The sequence below is a fragment of the Malus sylvestris genome, chromosome 11 (genome assembly GCF_916048215.2).
Source record: "Malus sylvestris chromosome 11, drMalSylv7.2, whole genome shotgun sequence".
Taxonomy (NCBI): Eukaryota; Viridiplantae; Streptophyta; class Magnoliopsida; order Rosales; family Rosaceae; genus Malus; species Malus sylvestris.
Window position 1 is genome coordinate 39,794,191 of NC_062270.1, and position 24,734 is coordinate 39,818,924.

The 24,734-nt window shown below is 42.1% G+C and overlaps 1 protein-coding gene across 1 annotated transcript; it reads right to left on the minus strand.

Annotated features, from left to right (window-relative positions):
• Positions 1–20,149: 20,149 nt before the first annotated feature.
• LOC126589329 (zinc finger protein CONSTANS-LIKE 13-like) lies at positions 20,150–23,877 on the minus strand. Its single transcript, XM_050254594.1, has 4 exons — positions 23,070–23,877; positions 22,596–22,808; positions 22,259–22,521; positions 20,150–21,471 (listed from the first exon to the last, which is right to left on the minus strand). The coding sequence occupies exons 1-4, from the start codon at positions 23,673–23,675 to the stop codon at positions 21,381–21,383; spliced, it is 1,173 nt and encodes a 390-aa protein (XP_050110551.1). The 5' UTR covers positions 23,676–23,877; the 3' UTR covers positions 20,150–21,380.
• Positions 23,878–24,734: the final 857 nt, after the last annotated feature.

A 24,734-nucleotide genomic window follows, 5' to 3' on the forward strand; every position in this document is an offset into this window, starting at 1 on the left:
AACCTATGTACTTGTGTAAACTCTTAACAATTAATGAGAACTCCTCTACTCTGTGGACGTAGCCAATCTGGGTGAACCACGTGCATCTTATGTTTGCTTCCCTATCCCTATCCATTTACTTACTTATCCACACTAGTGACCGGAGCAATCTAGCGAAGGTCACAAACTTAACACTTTTTGTTGTACCAAAGTCCTCACCAATTTTGTGCATCAACATTTGGCGCCGTCTGTGGGAACAACACTTATTCCCACTATCTTCAACTTTGCCAAGCTGGTTTCCACCATTCGTACACTCTCTTTTGACCAGGCATCCCTCTCCAACATAGGGAGCGAAGGAAGCCACAACACACAGAACGACACCCTTCTTGCACCTAATGCAAAGCAATAAAAGAAGGAAGGAAAAATGGTTGCTCTTCAAGCTAAAGTCGATGAGCTAGAAGCTCAGAACAACAAGATAGTAATGAAGAATGAGGTCTTCCAGGAGCAATATGAGAAGCTCTTTGAGACGCTCTACGAAACTAGGCGTACTTAAACACGTAAGCTCGTTGCCCTTGTGGACATCAACCATCATCTGGATACCCCCCAACACGGAGGGTCACCTCCATTTGACATGGGTATCCCTGATGAGGAGCGAGCTAATCATCAAAACGTTGATCAACATGAGACTTCTCTCAACCCAAATGATTAGACCCGAAACAAGAGAAGTGGAGGAAGAAGCCTCCTTGCAGAAGGGTTGGAAGGATCGAAAGCCGTTTATCGTGACTGCCGAGACTTCTTAAAGCAACGTTGAGAGAATCCCCTCCACATATGCTCGAAGATCAATGACCCAAGGGTTTCTAAAAGACTCGGTCCCCTCCCACGACCCAAGCCCGATGCCAATCTAGGGAAAGAACAACAGGTCCTAGAGGAACATGAAGGTACAGGGGACTCTGAGGTATTCCGACAGACTCACTCTAGAAGTCAGTATGGCGAGTCCAAGAAAAAAACACACGCCCTTGCTCAAACTTTCCTACTTCCAAGAGGCGATGAAGACTTACGAAAGAAAATTCCAGTAGTACATGGCTTCACTCAAGACCCCTTTGTCCTACAGCTCATTGAAAAAGTAAACAAGTTGAAGGCTAAACGTCAGGCTGAGATACTTGACTGGAACTAACCCATGCCTGGCCCTCTCACAAGGAGGATCCTCGACACCCCCATTCAAGCGAAGACAAAACAAAAGCTTGGTTTACAACTATATACTGGAAGGGAGGACCCATTTGAACACCTTAACCTCTTTGAGTCCACCATGGCATATCAGATGCACACCGACAAGGAACAATGTCTTCTCTTCCCCTCCACCCTATCTGGCGGAGCTCTAAACTGGTATTACCGTCTTCCACCTGAGACAGTAGACTCATTTAAGGAAATGAGGAAACTGTTTGTTTCTCAACACATCTTCCAGATCGATTGCTTGCATTCTACAAATAACTTGTACACTATTCACCAGAAGCTGGACGAGTCACTACGAGAGTATGCCAGTCGCTTCAGCTATGAGTATTCTCACTGCGCTGAGGTAGATGACAAGACCGCCCTCAAGGCCTTCACAGCAGGCCTACGTGATTGTTTCTTCAAGTACATGATCAATGCCAACACTTGGAAGACTTACTCTGAGGTGATGGAACATGCTTACAACCATGCCTCCGCTGAAGCAAGGACATACCAAGGGAACCCCCATATGGTTAACCCCTATCAACAAGTGGGAAGTGGAAGTCAAGTTCTACCAAGTGAGGAGATCTTGGCCATTCAGACACCTATTGCATCATCTTCTGCCTCATTTAGCTACTTGCTAAGTCACCAAACATATCTGTCTATTGGTAAGATGAAGGATTTTTACTCTCAGCAAGCCCATTACAATAAGAGGGATAAAAGTTCTTATCAAGACAACCAGGGGTGAACGTACCGTCGACTATTATGACTATAGGGTCAAGCCTCACTCTTTCAAAGTGGAGGACTAAGTATTGAAGGAAATGCTATTATAAGAAGGCATACACATTACAAATGTTTTGACTCTCAACCGGTTGAGATCTTTTGTCACACAAGCCATTCGGTAAATATTTAAAGAAGAGGGAATTCAGACAACTTCTTCTGAGTCTTTTGCGTTAGCACTGGAACACTTGGTCTACGCTGACCTACCCTTATACTCCAACTCAGAGCTTCAACATGCATACTTTGACACAAAGTATGTGATACTAAGTGTTACAACCAACATGATTCACATATCAAAAGCATGGATCCCTTCATGCATAGCAAAACATTTATAAGCATCACTCATATCAATCAACATAAACATCATACATTCCAACACATTCATACATAAACATTATACATTCCAACACATTCATACATAAACATCATACATTCCAACACATCCATACATAAGCCAACTGTGTTTCGAAAGGGTTCAGCATACTTTGTGTCTTCGACACTTGCTACAATGTGCCTCTACACCTTGCCCTTATTCTCACCAACTAGGTGATGAAATGTGAAGAAGACACTCATCTTCATGCCACCAACCAGGTGATGAAATGTATAACCCGTACTCTCATTTATGCCACCAACCAGGTGATGAAATGTACAACTCGTACTCTAATATCATTTGGCAACTTGCCACTCGTGCCACCAACCAGGTGAAGAAGGAACTCATCTTCATGCCACCAACCAGGTGATGAAATGTACAACCCGTACTCTGATATCATTTGGCAACTTGCCACTCATGCCACCAACCAGGTGAAGAAGGAACTCATCTTCGTGCCACCAACCAGGTGATAAAATGTACAACCCGTACTCTCCTTCATGCCACCAACCAGGTGATGAAATGTACAACCCGTACTCTAATATCATTTGGCAACTTGCCACTCATGCCACCAACCAGGTGAAAAAGGAACTCATCTTCGTACCACCAACCAAGTGATGAAAGCAACTCACCATTCATTCCACCTACCAGAAGACGAGTGGTACAACTTGTACATGTGAACTCCTAGCATTCACAAATAATAAAAAACCCTCAAGCTTGACAACTCAACTAGGGGAGCACTTATGCCCAACAAGAGTTATAGTCACCAACAAAGTCTTATTGCAAGCCAACAGCAACTTCAGTGCATGGAATACGAAGATCAAGCTATTCAGCCCTCTTGCATCTGCTTCAGACACTTCCCCTCTGTAACAATGCAAACACTACAACTCGTAGAAAGCTTCACACACTCTTGATCAAGACAGTGTGAAGCAAAACCAATTTATGGTGCCAACAAGAGCTTCATCAATGGAGGGCAACCACAATTCTCAAAAGCTTTACACACTCTTAATCAAGACAGTGTGAAGCAAAACTAATTTATGGTGCCAACAAAAGCTTAATCGAAGGAGTTCAACCACAATTCTCAAAAGCTTCACACACTCTTGATCAAGATAGTGTGAAGCAAAACCAATTTATGGTGCCAACAAGAGCTTCATCAAAGGAGTTCAACCATAATTCTCAAAAGCTTCACACACTCTTGATCAAGACAGTGTGAAGCAAAACCAATTTATGGTGCCAACAAGAGCTTCATCAATGGAGGGCAACCACAATTCTCAAAAGCTTCACACATTATTGATCAAGACAGTGTGAAGCAAAACCAATTTATGGTGCCAACAAAAGCTTCATCGAAAGAGTTCAACCACAATTCTCAAAAGCTTCACACACTCTTGATCAAGATAGTGTGAAGCAAAACCAATTTATGGTGCCAAGAAAAGCTTTATCAAAGGAGTTCAACCATAATTCTCAAAAGCTTCACACATTCTTGATCAAGACAGTGAAGCAAAACAAATTTATGGTGCCAACAAAAGCTTCATCAATGGAGGGCAACTACAATTCTCAAACCTTCGAAGCAAATTCAATTTATATGGTTCATCCAAACGTTCAACTACTACAAGGTGTGACTTGCATCACAATCTCTTGCTCAACAATGTGGAAGCAAAATTTGTATATGTTGTCTCTCCCACATTTTCAAATTTCTAGTTTCCAAAAAAAAAAAAAAAGAAAAAAAAAAGGGAAATTCAACAAAGCTTCATCAATGGAGGACAACTACAAATTCTTAAAAACTTCACACTATCTTGATCAAGATAATGTGAAGCAAAATCAATTCGTGGTACCTAACAAAGCTTCACCACAAAAGCTTCACCAACAAAAGCTTCATCAATGGAGGACAACTACAAATTCTCAAAAGCTTCACACTATCTTGATCAAGATAGTATGAAGTAAAATCAATTCATGGTACCCAACAAAAGCTTCAACTCCAAAGTTTCACCAACAAAAGCTTCATCAATGGATGACAACTATAAATTCTCAAAAGCTTCACACTATCTTGATCAAGATAGTGTGAAGCAAAATCAATTCATGGTACCCAACAAAAGCTATAACTCCAAAGCTTCACCTACAAAAGCTTCACTCACAATAGCTTCACCTACAAAAGCTTTACCCATAAAAGCTTCACCAACAAAAGTTTCACCCACAAAAGCTTCACCTACCATAAAAGCTTCACCCACCACAAAAGCTTCACCCATAAAAGCTTCACCAACAAAAGCTTCACCCACAAAAGTTTCCCCCACCACAAAAGCTTCACCTACCATAAAAGCTTCACCCACCACAAAAGCTTCACCCATAAAAGCTTCACCAACAAAAGCTTCACCAACAAAAGCTTCACCCACAAACGTTTCCCCCACCACAAAAGCATCACCCACAAAAGCTTCACCCACAAAAGCTTCCCCACCACAAAAGCTTCCCCTACCACAAAAGCTTCACCCATAAAAACTTCACCCATAAAAGCTTCACCAACAAAAGCTTCACCCACCACAAAAGCTTCACCCACAAAAGCTTAACCTACAAAGCTTCAACACAAAAACTTCACCTACAAAAGCTTCACACTATCTTGATCAAGATAGTGTGAAGCAAAATCAATTCATGGTACCCAACAAAGCTTCAACCTCAAAGCTTCACCTACAAAGCTTTAACACCAAAGCTTCACCTATAAAGCTTTAAAATATATATATATATATATTTTTTTTTTTTCAAAAATTCGAAAATTAAAAAATTCGGAAATTCGAAAAAAAAAATTAAAAAAAATTTGAAAAAAAATTGCCTAGGCCTCCTATTCTTTGGGCCTAACAACTTTCATAACAAATATATATGAAGAAGGAGTTTTGGGCTACCACTTAGAAAGGAAATGCCTAATTCGTCAACTCCCTCGTCCGGGGACTTAGTGCACTCCTACCATATGCTACTGCACCTTGATACTCGCAAGTCTCACGACCACTCAGTGACTTGGATTTTTCAAGTCTCTAAACGAGAAGTTTTCCTCACTCGGGAAATTAAGGGAGTACTACCTCAACCTACATATTTCACTCACAAAGCTTCAATAAAAGGAATAATTCAAAGAATTTAGTGAAGAATGCCTTGGTGTATTTAACACAATACGTTGAAATGAAGCAAAGCTTGTTTATTGATATCTCCGATAAGTTACAAATATGTAAATATACATGAATCAAAATAAACAAACAAGAGTGAGCATTCACAAAGGTTGCTTAGGAGAAGTCTCAGCAGTCGGCAAAGCCCCAGAAAGAGAAGGCATCAAAGGGTGATTATTCGGAGCCTCAGTATTAGGCAGAATCCCAGAAGGATGAGGCACTGAAGATTGATCATTTGGAGCATCATTACGCGGTACAGCCCCAGAAGATAAAGGCAATAAATGCCTTTGGAACAAACCTACAAACCTCTGATGATCAAGTAAAATCTGACCATCAGATTCCTGCAGCTAGTCGAGCTTCCTCTTCATATTTGTAGCATAGTCATGTGCGAGCCTGTGTAATTGTTTATTCTCATGCTTGAGTCATCTGATCTCCTGTTTGAGACTTATCACTTCAGCCGCCAATGATTCAACTTGGCGGGTTCGAGCAAATAGACGTTAGGCTATATTAGACACAGAACCTGCACACTGAACACTAAGAGCCAGAGAATCCTTAACAGCCAACTCATTAGACTGTTTGGAAAGTAGTCTGTTATCTTTGGGAGTGAGAAGGTTCTTGGCCACCACTGCAACGGTCATATCATTCTTCATCACAGAGTCCCCAACGATAAGATGACCAGTAGGGGATAAGAAGGATGAGCGCCATATGTTGTCTTGAGAAGGCATGACTGCCTCTTCACCAAAGTTCAAGTCAAAACGACGGTCGGATGGGCCAGACATTCTCAAAAATGATAAAGGAGAAATGAGGTGCAATAAATCTCTAAAGTAAGGGGAAAATTCCTGCAAGCAATAACTCTCTGAATGTACTTCTTGCACACAATTGGTGCCCTTATAAAATAAAGGGCAACAGGGCCGTTGATTCAAAAATCGAAGAGGTACCACTATCTGGATTTCGAAGAGGCACCATTTTCCACACGCAACATCAGCTCATCGGGTACCATAGATAACTTTGCCAAAGATCTCTGACAAAGGTTAGACACATAAATTTTGAAGGTCCAGCTACCCTACTATTACCCACAAGGGTAAAGGAACAACACCACTGCTTGATAACTAGAAAGTCCCAATGTGTGACAACCTCCATGCTCCGTGGCAAGGCAGACTGGCAAAAATGCCCAACCTTTACTCACATTCGAGAAAACACTCCCAATAAGATTGCTTGCTAAAAAATCGAAGAGGCACCGTTATCTGAATCTCGAGAGTTAGACTCCCAACATGATTAGGTGCTCAAAAATCGAAGAGGCGCACCGCCCTTTGAATCTCGAGAGCTAGACTCCCAACAGGATTACTTTCTCAAAAATCGAAGAGACATTGCTCTTCGAATCTCAATAGTCAGACTTTCAACATGATTGCTTTCTCAAAAATCGAAGAGGCACCGTTCTCCGAATCTTAAGAGCCAGACTCCCAACAGGATTACGTGCTTAAAAATTGAATAGGCCCTGCCCTCTGAATCTCGAGAGCCAAACTCCCAACATGATTACTTTCTCAAAAATCGAAGAGACACTGCTCTCCGAATTTCAAGAGTCAGACTCCTAACAGGATTGCTTTCTCAAAAATCGAAGAGGCACCGTTCTCTGAATCTCGAGAGCCAGATCCCCGACAAGATTGCTTGTTCGAAAACCGAAGAGGCACCGCTCTCTGAACTTCGAAAGCCAGATTTCCTTGGATAAAGCTTGTTAGCAATCTTCACACACAACATCAGCTTTCTAGATACCACAAACCACTTTTTCAAAGTGCTTTGACAAAGTTAAAACACTTGAAGCTTGCAGATCCCACTACATTGCTATGACCAAGAAGGGTAAATGAATAACACTACTACTTATTGTTAGGGAGACTCCTATATATTTTGACCTCTATCCTCCACAGCCAGGCAGACCTGCAAATAAAAAAAATGCTTAACTTTTCTTCACATCCAAGAGGGCACTCTCAGCAGAATCTCTCGAAATACTCAGCTTTGTTTCCTCCCGATAATACCTCTGCAAACAAGCCACACCAGAGCAAGAGTATCTCATATCATTAGGGTTAAAAGCAAGAGTATCCCATATCATGCTTTTTCCCTGTCTTTTCCTTTGGCCTCGTTCTTACCTGCAAGACAAGGAGAAAGAGAGCAATCAGTCAGCACTTGGAATCAAGCTTCCAGTTAAGAACTGACTGCCTGGAACCCCTTGCCTGATTACTTACCTGGCATTGCTCTCGAGTACTTATCTTCAACATCTTATGCTTACAGAGAAGATACCACATCTGCCTGAAGAACAGATAGGGCAAGTGAGAAGGATACAAGGAAGCATGTGGAGACAAGCATAACAGAACACGTGCTGATACATCTACTACTTTGTCAACAGCAAAAGTATCCCATATCATCAGGGTCGAACGTACTCTAGATTTGATGGACTTATTTTGACCCTCAAATTCTTGAGTTGGCCTTATACTCTGGAGGAAACCAGAAAACCCTCCAGCTCAGTTCAAGAATAAGCCTGTGGAAAGTTACTTCTTCAAAAGCAAAAGTATCTCATATCATTTCTTCTCCATTTGCTTCTCCTTATCCTTGTTGCTGTTTACGAAACAAGGAGAAGGAGAACAATCAACCGGAAGCCGAAGTCGAACCTCCGATCCAGGTTGCTTGCTTGGAAGTCTGATTGCTTACCTTGTTTGTTACCTCTTTCGGCAAATCTCCTAGCTTGGCAACTTGGGGGACTCCTACTATAAGGTTTGTATCGCACTTGACCAAGCCTGAAACTACAAGTAAGTTTCAAGTGAAATTGATACATTACCTTGTGCATCTTCATCAGTTAAAGATACCACCCCTGGATGGAGGAAAAATACTTTCAGAGAAGATGCCACATCTACCTATGAGACAGATAAGGCAAGTGAAAATGATACCACACTTCGGTACTTAGAAGTTTTGTGATTACTCAATGGCTTGGATCTTGCAAGTCCCCAAGCGAGGAGCTTCCTTCACTCGGGAACTTAGGGGAGCACTGTTTGTACCATACTTGATCAATCCCGAAACTATTGAGCACCGGTCAACGTTATATTGTCAAGGACCTATAAGAGTTTCCCTCAAACCAGGAGGCCAATCACAGCGCGACACGTGTCGACATTAGAAGCCAATCATAGCGCGACACGTGTCAACATCAGAAACCAATCACAACACGACACGTGTCAATGTTAGAATGAAACTAGAAACTCTCTTCTATAAATAGAGATCATTCTCTCACAATATTTTCAAATGTCATTTGTACTAAATTATTCATTAGTACTCACTAAAGGAGATCTTGAACCTATGTACTTGTGTAAACCCTTCACAATTAATGAGAACTCTTCTACTCCATGGACGTAGCCAATCTGGGTGAACCACGTACATCTTGTATTTGCTTCCCTGTCCCTATCCATTTACTTACTTATCCACACTAGTGACCGGAGCAATCTAGCGAAAATCACAAACTTAACACTTTCTGTTGTACCAAAATCCTCACCGATTTTGTGCATCAACAAAACTTATGACGGGTTTTATGTGGAGAAAATTAAATTTCAAGGGCTAAAGTCATATTTTCAGTAATAATAATTAGACAATCTTCGTTGATCTATTTCATTATCTTTAAATGGTTGTGATTTGAAATTTAAAGAAATGGAGAAAAGAAAAAGGCAAAAGATAGAAATTAAATTAAAGAAGATCCAGGAAGCCAATCAATTAAATTTACTTTAGACCGTAAAGATTTTCATATTAATTATAAGCATATTGCTACATCTATATATCGACAATTCACACACTAAATTGAGGTGCAACAACCACCCAAAAGATAGAAGCCATGGCCAAAGCAATAAGCCTGTTCCTATTGATCAGTAGTACTACTCTTGTACTTGGAAATAAACCCAATGGCTTCACCATGAGGCTGATCCACTGTGACTCGCCCGACTCACCCTTCTACCCGGGCAACCTTACCCGTGCTCAAACCGTTGACCTACTTGTTCGTCGAACCAAAGCTCGCGCGTACTATGTACATTTATACCATTTGTTCTTCTAAAAGTATCAGCCATGCCACCATAAGTCCCCAACAATTTCGCCCAAAAGCCGAGTTTGAGCTTCATGGTTTGCTTGGATCCTTCCCGGTGTTAAAGTGTCCCACATTGGTGGGGTGAAGAAAACCAAAGTGGTTTAAATATGTTTACCTCAGTCTAACTGTTCGCGTCAGGAATTTCCGTCGGGGACGTTTCCTGGTCGACGAGCGCACAGCTCCCTAGGAGGTTGGCGCCGGCTGATGGCTGCTGTCGGGCTTCTGCTTCACTGTCGGGCTTTGTTGGGCAAGGCTCGTCGGGCAAGGCTTGTTGGGCAAGCCTGGTCGTCTTGCAGGTTCCTATCTTTGTGGCTTATCAAGGGTTTGAGAGCTTTAGAGAGAGGTAAGGAGAGGAGTTTGCAAAGAGAAATCGATACTACAGCAAGGTTGAACAGGGTAGCAGAGCTATTACAAAGGTTTGAGTGAAGGTTTATCCCGAGAGGGATGAAGGCTTGGGCTGACTACAGCTTCGTTTTGAAGGCAAATCTGGCTTTGAGCAGAGTTTGTGCTTGCATTTGTTTGTTTGTTTGAGTGTCCCTAATCCTGATTTCTCTTTCTTCTTTTATAAACAACTCAGCTTAGCCTCTTGTAGCAGCAGCCTTGCCCGAATGCAACTTGAGAGACAGTGACTCATCAGCTATTTTACTTGTTCTGCCATTATAAAGTACTTTATGGGCTGTATAGCTGGTCAGTCTATACCACTTGGCCTTTGGGTAGGTGAGCAAGTGGTCTTCATGAGCTGCACTAAGTCAGAAAAGCCCTTTTCTGCTTTCTGGGCTTTGGATGGGCTTAGGCCGATTCTTCCTTTAGGCATCCTTTTGGACTAACCCCTTTCCTGAGCCCAAAGTTCAAGTTTTGATCCAAACAGTGCCCCCTTCAATTGATATTTAGCCTGGAATTCCAGGCGCCAATATTGATTGAATAGCTGCATGCAGCTGCACCCTTGCCCTTGGAACTTGTGTCTTCTAGATGAAATTAATGGCACCCGGAGTCTCTTGATCTTCCCACAACCCTTGAACTACTCTCTGATATTCTTTATAAATGCCAGCTTTCTTAACAAACCATCATCGAACTCAACTTTCATTCTCCCCAAGTGTTTCTTCTTTCTGAGTTTCCTCCAAAACTGTGGAATGAGTTCTTCATATTTTAAGTGGAGTTTCCTAAAATTCCTTTTCCGTGAGAAAAAGAGTTTTCATCAAATAATCGCTATTTCCAACACCTTTGGTCGAACACCCCGCTATCTCCAACACCCTTGGTCAGGTGGTTTCCTCACGAAGGCTTGCTTTCCTGCTTGCTACCGTAATAAGTCGGGCTTCACCATCACATATAGTGATGGTCTTGATTGAGGATCCTCTACCAGGCGTGTCTTGGCCGTACAACCCGATCACCTGATCGGGTTCCATCCATGAAGACATCGGAAAATCAGCTGATGATATCATTGCATCCAGAAGGAGAATTGATTGTAATACGTCGGCTTTGAATCTTTTGTAAATTTCACCAATTTGTCGAAATGAAATATACATTATTTCAGCAACTCTTGTCTTTCCGTCTTCTTGAATGATTGATAACTGCACATTGATATCTTGAAGCTTGCATTACCTTGCATCATCTTCAATATAACAATCTTTAACATCCCACAACGTAGGACAATATTTCTTTAAAAATTTAACATTAATGGGATGTTTCTGCCTGTTTCCTTCAAGGTCCGCCAAGTAGTATCCTCCTCTATCCAAAACGTGACTAATAATGAAAGGACCTTCCCATGTCGGGCTCGATTTTCCAAAGCCCCTGAGCTGAGCTCCTAGAGGGAGGACTGTCTTCCAGACTAAATCCCCTTCCTTAAAAGACTTTATCTTTACCTTTTTGTTATAAGCTCGGGCAACGGCTCTCTTTCCTTCCTGAATCTGGTCCAAAGCTTCAATTCGGGCTACATCCAAGTCTTCAATTCCTTGACACATGGCTTCGATGTACTCTTCACTATGTAATCCAAATTGATTTTGAATTCTGACAGAACTTACATTGTTCTCCACGGGGAGCACTGCATCTTGCCCGAAAGTTAAAGCATAAGGAGTTGTCCCTGTTCCTGCCCTTTTGGAAGTTCTGTATGCCCACAAAGTGTTCCCCAGATTTTCATGCCACTTTTATGGACTATCTATCACCATTCTTCTGATAATGTTGACCAGTATCTTGTTGCTGGCCTCTGCCTGGCCATTTGATTGATGGTAGTATGGACTGGACTGGATCATCTTTATTTTGTACTTGCTTGCAAACTCCTCAACTTCTTTTGAAATAAAAGATGGCCCACGATCCGTTACTATAGTTTCGGGCACCCCATATCTGTGCAGAATCTTGGTCTCAATAAAATTCTTGACTGTGACTGAAGTTATGGATTTTACTGCTGATGCTTCCACCCACTTGGTGAAATAATCCGTTGCTACAATTATGAAAGTATGCCCTTTACTAGAAGCTGGATAGATTTGCCCGATGAAGTCCATCGCCCATCCTCTGAAGGGCCAAGGCTTGACTATTGGATTTAAAGGTACCGAGGGCACATGCTGGAGAGGTCCGTGCCTTTGACATTCTTCACAACCTCGGGCATAAGACTTGCAATCTTTTTCCATGTCGGGCCAGAAATAACCATACCTTCTAAGCAACCATCTCATCTTCGTTCCAGCCTGATGTGCTCCACATACTCCTTCATGTACTTCGGCCATTACCCTCATGGATTCTTCTTGGCCCAAGCATTTCAATAATAACCCATCTGGAGTTTTCCTTAGCAAGTTCCTCGCCCATAAGACATACTTGGTTGCTAGCCCATAAGACATACTTGGTTGCTAGCAAGTTCCAAGCATTTCAATAATAACCCATCTGGAGTTTCTAGCACCATTATATCTAGACTGAATCCTCTTTCTAAGATAGAAGGAATGTTTCTTCTTTGGATCTCGACATCTACCCCATATATTCTCTCCTGTATTGGCACTCCTGAGGCTAGTTGTGCCATCTCGTTGGCCGCTAAGTTGGATCCCCTGGGAACATGATTGACTGATATCTCAGAATCACAGAAACTCAGTAATTGCGTAGCCACCAAGTAATACCCCGTCATGGTAATATGTCTGCACTTGAACTCCCCATTTAACTGGTTTATTACTAACTCTGAATCTCCAAAAACCTCTACCTCTACTGCCCCCAGATCCATCAAGATTTCCAGACCAATTATTAAGGCCTCATACTCTGCCTGATTATTAGCATTTCCTTGGTAGTCCAGGAGAAATGAGTAATAATGATAAACCCCTTGAGGGTTTACAATCACAATTCCTGCTCCTGAAGCATTCTGAGTGTGAGATCTATCAAAATACAGCTTCCAAGGAGTGATCCAGAGACCAGTCACTCTTCTTATCTCTTACTGGACCCACTCTTCCTTGCCCGAGATATCTTTTCTTGGCGGGATCCAAATGATAGTGACCTTCAGGCTTCCTGGGATATTGATTACCTCACTTTGAGATTCTTGATGCTCGGCCAGGAAGTCAGCAATTGCTTGGCCTTTGACTGCCCTTTGGGGTACATACTGAAAACTGAATTCTGATAATGCTATAATCCATTTCCCAATCCTTCCTGTTAGCATTGGATTTGACAACATGTACTTTATCACATCTGTCTTGGCGATGATGTGCACGTGACAAGGTAACATGTAATGCCTTAGCTTACTGGCAGTGAAATATAGAGCCAAGCATAATCTCTCTACTGGGGAATATCTTGTTTCTACCTCGGTCAGAATTCTACTGAGGTAGTACACTGCCTGCTCCTTCCCGCCTTCATTGTTTTGGGCTAACAAACTCCCGATTGACTTTTCTGAGGCAGAAATATACAGCTTCAAGGGTTTTCCCCTTTGAGGTGGCACCAACACTGGTGGAGAAGTTAAATAGGCCTTGATGCTGTCAAATGCCTGTTGGTGTGGTGGTCCCCACTCGAAGTTTTCTTTATCTTTCAATCTTAGTAAAGGAGTCAGCGGCTGGATCTTGCCTGCTAAATTGGCAATGAATCTCTTCAAGAAGTTAATTTTGCCCAGTAGCCTCTGGAGTTGCACTTTGTTGGTGGGTGAAGGTGACTCCATTATTGGCCGAGATTTGTTCTTGTCCACTTCTACACCTCTTTGATGCACCAGGAATCCTAAGAAGTTGCCCGCTCTTACTCCAAATGGTCACTTCTTTGGATTCATCTTTAATTTGTGGATCCTCATCCTTGTTAATGCTTGTCTGAGGTCTTCCAGATGCTGCTCTTCTGTCTTCGACTTCACCACTATGTCATCGATGTATACTTCCATGCTCTGGCCAATTAGATCGTGAAAGATGGCATTCATTGCCCTTTGGTAGGTTGCACCAGCATTCTTGAGCCCGAATGGCATGACCAGATATTCATATGCCCCCACATGACCGGGACACCTAAAAGCTGTTTTGTGTATATCTTCTGGAGCCATCTTTATCTGATTATACCCGGCATTCCCATCCATAAAAGATAAGACTTTATGTTTTGCTACCGCATCTATGGATAAATTGGCCATGGGCATGGGATACTCATCTTTTGGTGTAGCGCTATTAATATTTCTGTAATCCACACAACATCGTACTGCTTTTGTTACAGCTTTTAAAACGGGTACAATGTTGGCTAACCACTCCACATATTTGGCTGGTCTGATAAAGCCAGCTTTTACTAGCCTTTCAATCTCTTCTTTGACCTTTTCTTCTATCTCCTCTGACATCCTTCGTGGTACTTGCTTAACAGGTTTATATCCCTCCTTGATGAGCATTCTATGTTCCACCAAGGCTGAATCTAAACCTGGCATCTCAGTATAATGCCAAGCAAAACAGTATTTGAATTCTTGCAAAAGGCAGATAAAGCCAGCTTTTACTAGCCTTTCAATCTCTTCTTTGACTTTTTCTTCTATCTCCTCTGACATCCTTCGTGGTACTTGCTTAACAGGTTTATATCCCTCCTTGATGAGCATTCTATGTTCCACCAAGGCTGAATCTAAACCTGGCATCTCAGTATAATGCCAAGCAAAACAGTATTTGAATTCTTGCAAAAGGCAGATAATCTTTGCCCGATCATCAACCCCCAATAAACCACTAATTTGTATTGGTCTTGGATCCTCCTTTGTCCCTAGATCAATAACTTCCAGAGGATCTTGGACTTCTGGTGGTGGCTTATCCGGTTCTGCACACAAAAATTTGACTAGCTCCGGGCTCTCGGGCAAGTCGTCTGGCCCATCTAGGTCATAAATGCACTCGGCCATTTGAATAGCCCTTTCCAATTCTTCTCTGCAAGATTCCTCCTTGCTTTCATGCTGGCTGGTTGAAGCTCCTACCTGCCATTCCTCCTCTTCTTTGTCCAAGAGCTCATTTTCTTGCCTTCTTCCCTTCCCATATACCAACAGTCTTTTAATCAGGGATCTGACTGCCATTACTTGATCTTTCTTCTTTTGTTCAGTCATTGATGGTGTAGGGGATTTGGGATGATACAAGGTCTATCCCACTCATCTCTAGTAAGGAGCATTCTTTGTTCCAAAAGCTTTTGGGCCGTCACCTTGGTAGGGCGGCCGTTCTCATCAGCTCCTGAACATTTCAAGATTCCTACGTTGGGGTTGTAGAAACTTGCTTCCGCAACATTAGCTGTGGGGAGAAATGGTCGTGATTCGGCCTCTACCATCTCCCAAAAGCCTGGTCCTTCTGTGCCCGCTTCATGATAAACAGCCACTTGTTGATGAAGAGTGGAGGGTATGGCTAGAATTTGATGGATCCAATCTCTTCTGAGTAAGGCTCCATAAGTGGAGGTGCAGTCCACCACAAAGAATGCCAACATGATCTGTTTAGATCCCAAATCCACTTCTAAAGGCAATATCCCATGAGTTTTGGTGATAGCGCCCGAGAAGCTAGAGACCGTGAGGTCTGTAGGAATAAGATCCTCCGTGCCTCTTCCCATTTTCCTCATTTGCTTGGCTGGTAACACATTAACAGCTGCTCTCCTATCAATTAAAATTCTTTTGAAGGGCACCATTTCCAAATGAGCAGTAATATATATGGGCTTCAGATGATTGGCCAACGAGATGTTCGGGCGGCTAAACACCATTTCGTTTGTATAAATCCTGAAAGGACCATCTTTGGACGCTTCAACGGATTCAGCCTTGCCCGATTCTCCTTCTTCGACTACCTCCACATTGACATGTGCCATCATTGGCTCAGTTGTCAAGTAATCACCCTCCATAGTAGAGGGCTGATCAGGTCTGGCACCAAACATGGCGGATAATACATACGCCATGTTGATATGAAAATCACTAGGCTCGGGCAGATCTTCTTTCTTGCTCCCAATCTGGTCCATGAATTCATCCAACCAAGCCATCGCATCTGCTGGAAGTAGTGGTTCCAATGCCTTTTCTTGTCGATCCAGGCCCGCATACAGCGTTTGCTTTGGAACTTCACCAAAAGGATCTACCAATGGCAGAGAATGTGGTTTCCTTTCAAATGAAACAGTTCCATCCGGCTTCCATCCGGGAGTTGGTACCATGATTAGATCTTCTTAAGCTCGCCTCAAGATCCTATACTTCCCAGGGTGTTGGTTCTGCGGCACGTGATTCCCCTCGCCTTCTGTCTTGCTACTGGCCTTTTCCACCTCTTTCTTACTTCTCTAGCGGAGCTGACTACTTCCCCTAGATGATGTCTTCTCCAATTTTTGATTTTGGGAGGCTTCAGATGTTGCGGGGGTCTTCAGGGAATTCATGTAGGTTTTGTGCTGCCTTTGAACTCTTCTGACCATAGAGGCTCCCATTTGTTTGGTAGGCTGTCCATTCTTTCCGACTACGTACCATTTTCGCCCGAGGTGGGTAGGATTTCCTTTTCTGTCAGGATTTGTTATCCCATCAATCCTCTTTATTTCCCTCCCCATATGGCCATATTGAGGATGATCTGCATTCTTCCGTGTTTTGGCCTCCATATCTTCTGCCTCTTCAGAAGCTTCATGGTTTCGAAATACTTCTGATAAAGCTTTGGGTTGGGAATCACCTCCTAATCATTGAAAAACGCTCCGGGAAGTGTCTTTTTTTGTAGCCTGCTTGATCTTTTCGTGGGCTTATCTCCTTTCATCTTCTTCTTTCCTCTTGATCAGTTCATGATCGATGAGGATTCCAGCTGGGGGAATTTCGAGCTCACACTCGCATTGGCACTTACTACACATAACCATCCCCTTGATTATGGCTGCTTTTGGATATTCGGGCGATTTGATTACCCTTCCTGTAGGTTTTTTAGCCAGTTTTCCTTCCTCCACTTCCCTTGTGATTTTTTCTTTTCCCTTCTCAGCCCATGCCATACTGATCATATTTATAGGGGCCTCTGAGAAGGGAACTGCAGGCTTGTCCACCGCCACCTTTTCTGGCTGGCTGGTTTTAAGTATTTTTCCCTCGGGAGGAACCAAGTCTGTTTCTTTTCTGGAGCCTGTGGAGGCTTTCTCCAATCTTTGCAACATCTGCAGCAGCGTGGTTTGCAAATCTTCTGGCATTTTTGACATATATCTTCTGATCAAATGTATCCCACCGGGCTTGCCAAAACTATGTTCGCATCAGGAATTTCCGTCGGGGACATTTCCTGGCCGACGAGCGCACAGCTCCCCGGGAGGTTGACGCCGGTTGAGGGCTGCTGTCGGGCTTCTGCTTCACTGTCGGGCTTTGTCGGGCAAGGCTCATCGGGCAAGACTTATCGGGCAAGGCTTGTCGGGCAAGCCTGGTCGTCTTGCATGTTCCTATCTTTGTGGCTTATCAAGGGTCTGAGAGCTTTAGAGAGAGGTAAGGAGAGGAGTTTGCAAAGAGAAATCGATACTACAGCAAGGTTGAACAGGGTAGCAGAGCTATTACAAAGGTTTAAGTGAAGGTTTATCCTGAGAGGGATGAAGGCTTGGGCTGACTACAACTTCGTTTTGAAGGCAAATCTGGCTTTGAGCAGAGTTTGTGCTTGCATTTGTTTGTTTGTTTGAGTGTCCCTAATCCTGATTTCTCTTTCTTCTTTTATAGACAACTCAGCTTAGCCTCTTGTAGCAGTAGCCTTGCCCGAATGCAACTTGAGAGGCAGTGACTCATCAGCTATTTTACTTGTTCTGCCATTATAAAGTACTTTATGAGCTGTATAGCTGGTCAGTCTATACCACTTGGCCTTTGGGTAGGTGAGCAAGTGGTCTTCATGAGCTGCACTAAGTCAGAAAAACCCTTTTCTGCTTTCTGGGCTTTGGATGGGCTTAGGCCGATTCTTCCTTTAGGCATCCTTTTGGGCCAGCCCCTTTCCTGAGCCCAAAGTTCAAGTTTTGATCCAAAAACTAACTAATACCGAAGCCTTTTGTGGTAAAATCTCACACCTGACGGATTGGGCAGGTGGTAAAGCTGGGGATACCACACTTGACGGATTGGGTAGGTGGTAAAGCTGGGGATAGTATTGGTGTCGTTAGAGTGGGGTGGGCCCGACGATCTAAAAATTCCTACACCTGGTTGACGTAGGCATTGGCAACATCGCAACTAGGACCCCAAAATACGTAGGCATTGGCAACATCGCAACTAGGACCCCAAAATACCTACCATACCGTTTGGCGAAGCTGGTCAAGCTCCCCCCTCGACATTCTTGCGTTTCGGGGATGACATCGCAACTAGGACCCCAAAATACATACCATACTATTTGGCCAAGCTGGTCAAGCTCCCCCCTCGACATTCTTGCGTTTCGGGGATGACATTCCTCGAAAACCAGGCATGTTCACAAGAAGTTTGGTGCGTTATCCGGGGGAAGGTTACTATTACGTAAACTTGATCGACCTAAGCCTTGATGACAAACGACTTCGTATACCCCCAGATGTTTTCGCTCACAGGGCAGCAGGCACCACCGGAACCATCATAGACTCAGGCGGTGACATATCGCTACTTAACAATGCTGCTTTCAACGCACTGAAAACAACCTTAACAAACTACTTTCTTCAAAACGGTTATGACTACCTTTGTTTTCAGTGATGGTTCGGGTCTTCAAGTTCCGGCTCACAATATGTTTCTACTAGACGGGGACGCCAGAACCAAATACTTTTGCCCGGCAATGCACCGGAGCCCAGACCAAAGTTGTCTCATAGGAGCCTTCCAACAAAGAAATCATCGTATCATATACGACACCACAAACGGGAAGCTGCATTTTGGCACAGAACTTTGTCATATATCTAAGTGAGTTGAGTGTATCATGCATGACACCATCATGTTAATCGTTTTTAGAATAATATGCATTTAATTATCACCAAAACAACAATCAAGCAATATACCGTCAAACATAAGATCTCTCAATTACAAGCATCAAACGTAAGATCTCTCAATTACAAGCGTCAAACGTAAGATCTCTCAATTACAAGCGAACATAATACCAGTAGACCAGAGTATATCAAATGACGTAGAAGATATCTCTTGAATTAGAACTGTTCCTACAATGTCTTAAAAGTTTTAGTTAATAACTTAGTATGAGATATTATACTTTCTTTGAAAAAGAAAATTGACCCTTTGATTCTGTTTTAATACAGCTAAATGCTTGTGGATTTGGACGTTAAAGAAAGGGAGAAAAGAAGGGGGAAAACATTTTGCTAGATAATTAATTAAATTGACTTTTAAACTTTAAAGATTTTCTTTAGGCATTTTGCTAGATGTATAACTCCGTTTGTGTAAGTTTATCTTACGTTGTCGGTATCAAGTTCGAATAAAAGAGGAGGAGGAAAGTGCCCAAGACCATATAAGCACATAACAAACTTTATCCCTCACTGATGTGGGACAATCTCAACAGGTGTTAGGTGGTTGGCATACGGACTCCATTTTCACGTCAATCCTTACGATTTTGCTAGATGAATTAATCAATCAAACAACCCCATAAATAGAAGCCGACTGATCAGATAATAAGTGGCATGGCCAAACCAATAAGCCTTCTCTACATTTTACGTGCAATCTTGTTTTTTGAGTACGACTATTCTACTCTTGTACTTGGGAATAAAACCAAAGACTTTACCGTGAGGCTGATCCACCGTGACTCTGCTGACCCGCCCTTCTACCCCGGCAACCTCACCCATGCTCAAACCAAAGCTCGCGTTACTTTGTACAATTGGTTCTTCCAAAAGACGACATATCAGCAATAGTACCGTGAATCCAAAACTTTTTCGCCTGAAGACCGAATTTCAGATTCATGGTGTGATGATGGGCACGTTCCTTATTGATGTAGGCATAGGCAACTTCCCTACTAGAACCCCATAATTCATCTCAGCAGAACATCACATGGATCTCCTTATCTAGCTAACGTGGGACATTCCAGCACCAGACACCCACCACTGCGTCTTATTGTCCTCACTTATCTTTACTTAGGTTTGCAAGTTGTGTTTGTCAATGGTGACGCTTCAACTTTGGATTTAATGTCATTTTGGTATTTATTCTTCTACTTTTTCAAAACCAACATATCCATAAATTTCAAAGCAAATGCGCAAGATTAGGCGCACTGTCCCGACCCACTAGCATAACCAACGTCTTTGAAGTTACATAACTTGAACATGAGATGCTTTGCACATTTTCGATCACTGCAAAAGGAGGAGCCTAATACAAGTACAAGATGTTACATTTTGCAGAAACTAGCAAACAAAGGATAGAAACTACAACATCAAAACCTAAACATAAGATTAATAATAAACAATCTTTTTTTTTTTTTTGGACAAGCTAAGTTACTTTTCCATTCAACAAAAAGACTAATACAATGAAAAGAGAGCCCAAAAGGCATCCCACAACCTAAATACAAGCCTATCAAGAAAAAGTAAATACAACACAAAGCCCAAAAAGCATAATTGAAAAACAACAGAAACCTAAAATTAAAGAGGAAACCAGCAGTCACCATCGAATCTGACGCGCCACCATCGAAAGGCCACCACCACAAAAAAAGGAAAAAAACAGAGCAACATGATCAACGGAAAATGGGGGTGAGCGAGCCACCAATGCAGTGAACGCTCCCATAATCCTACCGAATAGTGCAAAAAACACTTTAACAACCATCCAAAACCCAAGCACGTCACCAAGGAGAAGCACCAGGGGTCTGGTAGCAGTGGTTGGTAGTTGTGGACACTCAATGGAAGGAAGCATCGGAGCAAGAGAGGTGTCTAAAGGTTCCGATATGAAACAAGCTCAGGAAATTGAGACAAAACTGAAGAAAATTGAGACAAAGCTCAAAGAAAGCCAAAAGGAAAACAGAAATAAAGCATCGTAGGAGAAAACCAGAGGAGGGAAAGCTTGACAGGGGAAGGGGGGGGGGGACTTGAGGGTGTGGGTAACGGGTTGGGTTGCGGCAAGAGGGAAAAGGGCGGAGGGGGAGGAGGACTGAGGGCGTGGGTAACGGGCTAAAGAGGAGAAAAAAAAGAGGTAGCAGCAAGAGAAAGCCGGCTGACTCCAACCAAAGGAAGGAGTCGGCGGCGAAGGATGGGATTTTGAGGGATTTCCTACGAGAGAGAAAAGCTGGAGCGGCTAGGGTTGACCATAATAATAAACAATCCTTAATCACTATAATAGCATCTTAATTTTCTTAGGACTGCATAACAGTTGTTTTGTCGACTCTTGCAAAATGTTTTTCTAATCCGAGCCAATCTCAGTACAAACTTTTTTCATCTATTCCTCATCTGATTTGAATGTCAAAGCTGTTTGAAGACGAAGGCAATGCGTGAGTAGGAGGAAAGAGAAGTCTTAGTCTAAATGTCACATTTTCTTGCCATTCTTTCAGCGGTCCATCTTCGCGAAACGTCCTTTAATTCTCGTCCTACTTTCTGCTCGAACCTTCCGCGATTCATATCTGATGTGCTTCTCATACCTGGTTTTTGTTTCCAAGCAACATAAATGTCAATTACCAAGGTTCAAAGATGGTGGTCAGAAATGGAGGTGCATAAATAATTGAGTTAAGGTTATAGTTGCACCACAACCACCACCAGATGGAAATAATGTATAGACAAGCCAACCATTGATGAAAGAACCTCATAACTTCCCCCAATTCTGAACTTTTCCATCAATCAATCAAAACGTCGGATGATCCCCCACAAAAGGTTCAACAAGTCTTCCAATACAAAAAGAAAAGCCCTCCATTACTAAATATAAATTTTGGAATTTCAAGTACAACGTGATATTTGTGAGTTGCCCAAACATCGTGTTGGTTCTAAATTCTTCTTCTTTCTGATACAACGATATTCTACTGGAGTGGGGGACCGTAGTGTTGGTGGCTGTTGGAACTTTTAGTTGTCAATATGAAGTGAGCACAAAACTTTACAAAAATGCTTTAACCAACTCTAGAATCTAACTGGATAAACACTTTGAGTTTCAACGATATTCTACTCTAAAGGAGAGAAATACTACTAGATTGTCGTGTTAGTACCTATTAGTTCCAAACTTTTAGTTGTAAATATGAAGTGAGCACAAAAAAGATGTAAAATCTAAATCTTTCTTTACTGCAATCAAACATATCCCAAAACTTGACGAACAACTACAGAATGTAACCGAGTGAAGTATATATTTCAGAATCTCGTTGGTTAAAAACAATTTTCGCAATCGTCTAAAGGCAATTTCTAACCAAGAAGAGATGCTTGCGGGAATAGGGGATGATGTACCTCCTTGTTTTCTTCTTCTCCTTGTACCGCGAGAGAGCGGTCTCTCTGTTTTGACAATGTGGAACAACTTTTGGAAAAGCTGAAGAGGCTCCAGAGTTCATTTCCCCTCCATAACCCTCATTAAAACGACTTCCACTGCCATCATTGTACGAATGTTTGTCAGGAACTACACCGCAGTCCTGAAGGTAGCTCCTTAGCAATGTTTTCGGGCACGAATCATGATTTTCTGCCTTGCCGCAATCATTACACTGCGATTCACGGGCCTGCAGGATAGGAATACAATTAACTATTTTTCAACTGCAAACTAAAAGTACAACAGAATATAATAGGCTCACACCCCATAAGCAGGAAACGCAGTTGGCTCTGCATCATGTTCAAAACCTGTGAAGAAACGTCCTGGTTGCGCATTTTGTTCGGACGCGAGGGATTGGAATCCCTTAGGGGATTTAACGTCCACATCTTCACTAAACAAGTTGGGTTCCGACTTGACAAGCACACGAAGCTGATGAAGTATCTCTTCCTTGTGCTGACCGCACGCAGCATTGCGATTCTGATTCAACAACAATATCCTGAACCATGTCAAAATTGCAGTAACGGATATATGGTTTCAATAGTCATACACCAACAAGAAATCCTAGTTCTAAAGGTATAGAAGAATTAATAAAAATTGTTAAAAATACGCAGACGTGGATTAGGCCAGTTGGTTTAAGTAGTGCGCCGAGTTGAATCCCTTTTTTCTGAGATTAGAGTAGCTTGGAATATCGTCTTTCTCGAAAAGAAAAACAAAGGAAAAGGAGGTTAAAATACAGACCTTAGGCAGAGGAGGAACTCCCATGGCCTGAAATTTGTAAGCCGGATTGTTAACAATCAAATCATCAAGACTAACAACAGAGGGAGTATCCCAAACTGGAAAGTCCGAAAACCCTTCTTCCAAATCCGAAAACCCATCAACCCCACCAACCCTACATCCCCAAAACCCACTACCTCCGCCACCGCCGCCAACACCCTCATCACTCAAAAGCAGAGCTTTTTTATCCATATTCTCAAACCCAACAACAGCAAGCAGCTCACTCAAACAAGGACACCCAGAAAAGCCCTCCAGCGGCCTCCTATCGTGCACCGCCATCGCAGCCGACGACGACGTATGATTATGGCTTTCCCAGTCACAGTTCTGGCACAGAACAGAGCCCTCCGTCGTGCAAAAAATGGAGGCAGGGGATTTATCACATGCGTCGCAGAGCAGCGAGCGAGTGTGCTTTGTGAAAAGCTGATTGGTCGAGTGGACCTCACGGTCGCAGGAGAAGCAGAGCTTGGCTGAGTCGGCTCTGCAGTACAGCAGCGCCATTGAAGTCCCACAGTAATCACAGACGCGCTTCTGGGTCGCTTCAGATTCTTCATTTCTCGTCCCTCCATTCATTGCTCCCTCTGTAAATTATTCTGGCTTCTCGGTTTTCAGATTTCTGTATAAATCTCTCTGTTTTTTGTGTTCTTCCCTTTTATATGAATTTTCTTCTTCTTATTTTCTCTAAATTTTGAGAAGTTATCGTTACTTGGTGAAGAAGAAGGAATATTAAATAAGGTTGTTGATTTGTGGCTGCTTAAGTGAAATTTCAACTTTGGTTAGCACTTAGCAGTTGCAGTAATTATGACTGGTTTTTTCTCAGAAAAAAAGTTGGATTTGAAAGTTGCTAGTTGGAGATATTTTTTGGAGATATGTTTTTTAGTGTGCCGAAGATATGGAGTATCATAATATAATTGTTTTGAAAAAAAACTAATGAAAATGGTTTGAAAACTTTGAGTTTTAACGATAAGATAAAATAAAGGGTAAAATAAATAGTACCAGGATTGATTTTTTAATGTAAAAATATGATTTTTCGTTGAAGTAAACAGTACCAAGAGTTTTTCGTTAAAATTCCTTTGTTTTAAATTCTTTTTCTTCAAGTTTGCAGCTGATAGTATTATTAGGTTTATGTATTGAGCCATGTTTACCATACACTAAAAAAATATACGACAGTTTGATACTTTATAGCAGACGATGCAGGTAAAAGGTAAACTTTTGGGGATGAGGATCCCCTCCAGATTATTTTTATGGAGATTCTAAGGATACTCACATTTAGTATATCTTGCGATTAGTTTTCTTTAATTACTATTTATGTTTAATTTTAAATAATAAAATTTAAATAATTTATGATTGTATGATGTACGATAAATAATTAATATATCAGAATGCTTAGGATTACCATAATTTGGATCCGGATGGAATCCGAATCCAACTTTTGGGGGTGACGTCTCTCTTATTCATGTGGACTGTGATTGAGTCACTGTCCCATCGACGGTCTATAGTTTTGAAAAAGTTCAAAAAGAACAAATAAAAAATTGAACTAAAATCATAAAATAGTGAGTACATATCTCTCTCTCGTTTGAGTTGTAGTCCCTGTAGATAAAAAAATTTGGATGATTTGAAATATTCGGTATT

Excerpts from the sequence above, each read along its gene's own strand:
- LOC126589329 (XM_050254594.1), bottom strand. The coding sequence starts at position 23,675 with ATGAATGGAGGGACGAGAAATGAAGAATCTGAAGCGACCCAGAAGCGC. Across the intron at positions 22,809-23,069 it reads GAGTTCCTCCTCTGCCTAAG|AATCGCAATGCTGCGTGCGG; the intron begins GTCTGTATTTTA and ends TTGTTGAATCAG. Across the intron at positions 22,522-22,595 it reads CTGCGTTTCCTGCTTATGGG|GCCCGTGAATCGCAGTGTAA; the intron begins GTGTGAGCCTAT and ends CCTATCCTGCAG.